Here is a 6378-nt window from a genome sequence, read left to right as displayed (position 1 = left end):
GAAGATGATTCTGGTCTTTTCTGAGATTATATATATATAATTAATATATATATATATATTATATATATGCATTATATATATATATATATATTAGCATCTCCATTCAAGAGATTGACTCACATGTGTCAAATACAACAGCATGCAAGAGCACCGCTAGAAAGTTCCCTTGCCTTCCGTTTCTCCTTTCTGAACACTGGCTCTAGACATCTTTCCAGCACTCTTCCCACAAGCCACGACATGAAAATTGACTAACAAACACAATGTGAATGAAAAGAACAACCGGAGCAATCAAATGCATTGTTAATTTAAAAAAAATTTATTTCTCCAGCTCAGAGTACATAAAGACATATTGGCAAAAAAGAACCTATCTTCTGGCCCACAAACTGAGAAGAAAATTAAACACAGAACAGTCTGGTTCTTGTTTGCATTTCTCAGGGTGTGAAGCATTCATTGTCAGCTCATTCCTAAATCTTACACTTTGCCTAATGCAAAATACACACACACACACACACACACACACACACACACACACACACACACACACAATATGATAGACAGCAGGAAACTGTGTGTTCCTCTGAAAGGTAAGTGTCCCCAGCAAATCATCCAGGTACCAAAGCTCTCACCTGTAAAAAGTAAACTCTTGGGACAGCAGGACAGTTCTCCCCTATTGGTAGACTGGGAGAAGGATAAATTCCAACTTTCTTCCGAGAGATGCGCCGAAGCCGTCGTCGCCGCCACCGCCGCCGGCGTCAGCGCGGCTCCAGCCCGCCAGCTGCCTGGCTGGCGTCACGGCCCGGCCCCGCCCCGCCCGTGCCCCTCCCTCGCCCCCGCCCCCACGTGCGCGGAGTTTGTTTATTTAGCTGCCATGGCAACGCGCTGGGGGGGGGCTGCGGGGAGGCGGGGAGAAGAAAGGCAGGGGGCGGGGTCTGGCGGCGGAGCCCCGCGCGCCACGGGGAGGAGGCGGGGAGCCAGCGAGCGAGAAGTTATAAGTAAGAAGCGCGCGGCGGCCGCCGGCAGTTCCCCGGCCGAGAGAGCGAGCGCGGCTCCGGGCGCGCGGGGAGCAGAGGCGGTGGCGGGCGGCGGCGGCACCCGGAGCCGCCGAGTGCCCCTCCCCGCCCCTCTGGCCCCCCACCCAGCCACCCGCCCGTGACCCGCGCCCATGGCCGCGCGCACCCGGCGCAGCCCCCAGGACTCCGCACCCCGCGCCACCGCCCAGCTCGCAGTTCCGCGCCACCGCGGCCATTCTCACCTGGCGGCGCCGCCCGCCCACCGCCCGGGACCACAGACCCTGAGCCGCCGACAGCCACAGTGGCCGCGACAACGGTGGGGGACACTGCTGAGTCCAAGAGCGTGCAGCCCGGCCATCGGACCTACTTATTTGCCTTGCTGATTGTCTATTTTTATAAGAGTTTACAACTTTTCTAAGCATTTTTGTATACAAAGGAACTTTTTTAAAAAGACATCTCCGGTTTATATTGAATCCAAAGAAGAAGGATCTCGGGCAATTTGAGGGTTTTGGTTTGGGGTTTCGTTTCTAAAGTTGTTTTTAATCTTCGTTGACTTTGGGGTTCTGGTTACCCCTCTCTCTTCTTCGGACTCCGGAGGACCTTCTGGGCCCCCACATTAATGAGGTAGGTGAGATGCTGGGCTTTGGGGAACAGAAGGGGGTGAGGACTGGTGGGAAACCTCGGAGCGGTGGCCAGGGTGGCCCCTGACTCCCGGTCCCTATGCGCCCCGCCCGGCCCGCAGGCAGCCACCTGGCGAGTCTGACATGGCTGTCAGCGACGCTCTGCTCCCGTCCTTCTCCACGTTCGCGTCTGGCCCGGCGGGAAGGGAGAAGACACTGCGTCCAGCAGGTGCCCCGAATAACGTGAGTGTTGCGCTAGTGCCCGGTAGATTTCTGCGGATGGGATGGGGTGGATGGGCGGAATCCAGGGGTCACAAAGAGCCCCTGCCTAGGACAGGGATTGCCCTCCATTGGGACTCTACAGCCTTCCCAGGGTGGCTCCTCGGCCCTTGAGTCGGCCTGAAGTGCGTGTGGTCCCGGCACTGCGGTACCGCCAGGGGCGCACAGCGGTTTCTCGCTGGTCTCCGAGCGCCCGGGCTGTGGGGTGGGCGCACGCGGGCCATGGGTGACCAATTCTCGAGACCCTCTGGGCCCGAGTGAGCTTAGCGCGTAGGCGGCCGGGTGACTATGGTGCATACGGAGAAAGCCACAGTGTCCTAGTGTCCCAATCCTGTGGGCGGCCGGAGCGTCTTGGGGATCTGGCGGGGAAGAGAATTCGGCTGGCTGAGGTGCGGCACTAATTTGAGGTGGAACCGACGTGCCGCCTCTTACCCGGGTGCTGGCTGAGATTGCCAACGCTGGCACCTGGAGTCCCTGGAGCTGCTTTCTTGTCCTGTCCAGTTCCTATGGCATGGGTGCTGGTGTGCTTCACCCACCAAGTCAGTAGTAGAGGTGGCACCAGGGGGCTACAACTAACCGCTTCTCTCTCCCTCTGTCCTTGGCAGCGCTGGCGAGAGGAGCTCTCTCACATGAAGCGACTTCCCCCACTTCCCGGCCGCCCCTACGACCTGGCGGCGACGGTGGCCACAGACCTGGAGAGTGGTGGAGCTGGCGCAGCTTGCAGCAGTAACAACCCGGCCCTCCTACCCCGGAGGGAGACCGAGGAGTTCAACGATCTCCTGGACCTAGACTTTATCCTCTCCAACTCGTTATCCCACCAGGAATCTGTAGCCGCCACTGTGACCTCCTCGGCCTCAGCTTCATCGTCGTCCTCCCCGGCGAGCAGCGGTCCTGCCAGCGCTCCCTCCACCTGCAGCTTCAGCTATCCGATCCGGGCCGGAGGTGACCCGGGCGTGGCTGCCGGCAACACAAGTGGAGGGCTCCTCTACCCCCGAGAGTCTGCGCCACCTCCTACGGCCCCCTTCAACCTGGCGGACATCAATGACGTGAGCCCCTCGGGCGGCTTCGTGGCCGAGCTCCTGCGGCCTGAGTTGGACCCTGTGTACATTCCGCCACAGCAACCTCAGCCGCCAGGTGGCGGGCTGATGGGCAAGTTTGTGCTGAAGGCGTCGCTGAGCACCCCTGGCAGCGAGTACAGCAGCCCATCGGTCATCAGTGTTAGCAAAGGCAGCCCGGACGGCAGCCACCCTGTGGTGGTGGCGCCCTACAGCGGTGGCCCGCCGCGCATGTGCCCCAAGATTAAGCAAGAGTCGGTCTCCTCCTGCACAGTCGGCCGGTCCCTAGAGACCCACTTGGGCGCTGGACCCCAGCTCAGCAACGGGCACCGGCCCAGCACACACGACTTCCCCCTGGGGCGGCAGCTCCCCACCAGGACTACCCCTACAATGAGTCCCGAGGAACTGCTGAACAGCAGGGACTGTCACCCTGGCCTGCCTCTTCCGCCAGGATTCCATCCCCATCCGGGGCCCAACTACCCTCCTTTCCTGCCAGACCAGATGCAGACTCAAGTCTCGTCTCTCCATTACCAAGGTCAGTGGGGGGAAGGGATTGGTAGGGCCTCTGCTGGGGAATTTTGCCACTGGGGGGTTCTCAGAGAGAGGGACTCTTGAGAATGGAGTTGACCCACACACACACTTTTTTTTTTTTTTTTTAAGTTCAGGATCGAACCCAGGGTCTGCACTTGCTAGGCAAGGTGCTACCACTAAGCTAAATCCTCAACCCCACTTTCTTTACCCCTAGAGCTCATGCCACCGGGTTCCTGCCTGCCAGAGGAGCCCAAGCCAAAGAGGGGAAGAAGGTCGTGGCCCCGGAAAAGAACGGCCACCCACACTTGTGACTACGCAGGCTGTGGCAAAACCTACACAAAGAGTTCTCATCTCAAGGCGCACCTTCGAACTCACACAGGTAAGGGGACCAGCGCTGTGGAGGAGGGTTGGTGCCTGTCTGCTCATACATACTCCTTAGGGCTTTCTTGGGTGCTGGGGTGTATCTCTTCTCCATCTCCTGGATCACAGAGGAGGGCAGCCAACAGGCGCCTGTGTTTTTGCCCAGAAGCTTTTTGCTTGATGGATGCTATCTGCTGCCTGAATGTGCAGTTTCTCACCGGGCCTTTAAAAGATAGGGAGTTTCCTGTGGATGCCTGCCCCTCCTTGCTTGGCAATGGAGAAGTTGTACTTTGCAATGCAAAACTACTACGGTACCTTTAAAAGAAAATAGTGTAGCTTATTTTCATAGCCATTCCCTCCTCTCCTTAGATCTGTGCACCCTTAGAAATATTCTGGTCTTTTAAAACGATTAGGTTAGTTGGCTTTACATTCCAAGAACTAATGGTTGTGATTGCTGGGGATTCTGGTTTAAAACTGCCAGTACAAGCTGGGTATGGTTTAAAGTTGTCCCTGCAAGCTGGGTGTGGTGGCACTGAATTTTGTAGTTAGAAACACCAAAGAGACTGAGTTGAAAGGATCAGTTAGTTGACCTTTAAGGCCAGCCTGATCAAAAACCCCAGGCTCAAAATGACAAAAAACTTAAAGGTAGCCATTAAGTGGGTAAAGTCTTCTAGATGTGTTTATGAAAACTACTGGGATAACGCTGCAGAAGAAATTAGGCACCCGTGGCATTTTGGACCCAGTGTAATGAGGTGAGATACTTTGGGTTTGAGCAGAGATAACTGCCAGTCATTTCCCAGTCCATTTCCAACACTGGCTAGGTTCAAAAGAATGAAAACCTGGGCTCCATGGAAATGGAGATCAAGTGGGTATTTGCGTTGTTTTGTGGTTGCTAACTACTGTTTAGGAGTTTAAGCTCATGCACATGCGCATTCTTATCATCTGAATTTCAATATGGCCCTGCAGTGTCATAAAGACATTCCTGGATGTTTTTGAGAGAGGGTGGAGTGTGCACCGGAAGTTGGTTTTACTCTCTGGCCTCTAGTTTTTAAAGGGGTGAATTCTCCATTCCAGCAATGGCTCTAGCAGCCCTTTCTCTCTTTCCCTCGACAGGTGAGAAGCCTTACCACTGTGACTGGGACGGTTGTGGGTGGAAATTTGCCCGCTCCGATGAACTGACCAGGCACTACCGTAAACATACAGGGCACCGTCCCTTCCAGTGCCAGAAGTGCGACAGGGCCTTTTCCAGGTCGGACCACCTCGCCTTACACATGAAGAGGCACTTTTAAATCCCACACAGTGGATATGACCCACACTGCCAGGAGAGAGTTCAGTATTTTTTTTTAACCTTTCACACCGTCTTCCCACGAGGGGAGGAGCCCAGCTGGCAAGCGCTACAATCATGGTCAAGTTCCCAGCCAGTCAGCTTGTGAATGATAATCAGGAGAAAGGAAGAGTCCAAAAGACAAAAAATAAAAAAATTTAAAAAGCGAAACAAAAATACCAAAAACAAACAAACAAAAAACAAAGAAAAAAATCACAGAACAGATGGGGTCTGAGACTGGATCTTCTATCATTCCAATTATCAAATCCAACTTGAACATGCCTGGACTTACAAAATGCCAAGGGGTGACTGGAAGTTGTGGATATCAGGGTATACATTAGATCAATGAGTTGGGGGAGGGGAGGCCAGAATTCCCTTGAATTGTGTTTCGATGATGCAATATACATGTAAAGATCACCTTGTATGCTCTTTGCCTTCTAAAAAGCCATTATTATGTCAGAGGAAGAGGAAGCAATTCAGGTACAGAACATGTTCCAATAGCCTAAATGATGGTGCTTGGTGAGTCGTGGTTCTAAAGGTACCAAATGAGGGGCCAGAGTTCTCCAGCTGCTGCATACTTTGACAAGGAAAATCTATTTTTGTCTTCCGATCTACATTTATGACCTAAGTCAGGTAACTATACCTGGTTTATTCTATAACATTTTTATGCAGACAGTCTGTTATGCACTGTGGTTTCAAATGTGCAATAATTTGTACAATGGTTTATTCCCAAGTATGCCTTTAAGCAGAACAGATGTGTTTTTCTATATAGTTCCTTGCCTTAATAAATATGTAATATAAATTTAAGCAAACTTCTATTTTGTATATTTGTAAACTACAAAGTAAAAAAATGAACATTTTGTGGAGTTTGTATTTTGCATACTCAAGGTGAGAAATAAGTTTTAAATAAACCTATAATATTTTATCTGAACAGAAATGTCTTTGTTTTGATTCCGGGTTGAAAAAGTAATTCACACATTAACACGGCGGTGGAGGGTTGTTTGTGGGAACCTCACTGGAAAGTCAGTTTCACCTTGACAGAAGTTGCGAATTTGTTTGTTAAGCTACTCAGTTTTACATTAAGTAGTGTTGGAGTTGAGAGCTAGGCAGGTGGGGAATTATAAAACGCCTGGTTTGAGTCTGCTCCTTCCCCAAATGCACATTTTCAGGTGTACATGGCTCAGTTATTCTTTGATTTG

General features: G+C 52.3%; 1 protein-coding gene across 1 annotated transcript; it reads left to right on the top strand.

The window, feature by feature from the left end:
* The first annotated feature begins 1018 nt into the window (after nt 1-1018).
* On the top strand, nt 1019-6111 carry Klf4 (Kruppel like factor 4). The gene is made up of 5 exons (XM_036178479.1): nt 1019-1634; nt 1753-1873; nt 2515-3499; nt 3710-3874; nt 4969-6111. Exons 1-5 carry the CDS (start codon nt 1630-1632, stop codon nt 5142-5144), a joined length of 1452 nt encoding a protein of 483 aa, XP_036034372.1. The 5' UTR covers nt 1019-1629; the 3' UTR covers nt 5145-6111.
* Nucleotides 6112-6378: the final 267 nt, after the last annotated feature.

The sequence above is a fragment of the Onychomys torridus genome, chromosome 2 (genome assembly GCF_903995425.1).
Source record: "Onychomys torridus chromosome 2, mOncTor1.1, whole genome shotgun sequence".
In the NCBI taxonomy this organism is placed as follows: domain Eukaryota; kingdom Metazoa; phylum Chordata; class Mammalia; order Rodentia; family Cricetidae; genus Onychomys; species Onychomys torridus.
The sequence above is the reverse complement of the archived record's forward strand: the minus strand, read 5'-3'. Positions and strand labels throughout refer to the sequence as shown.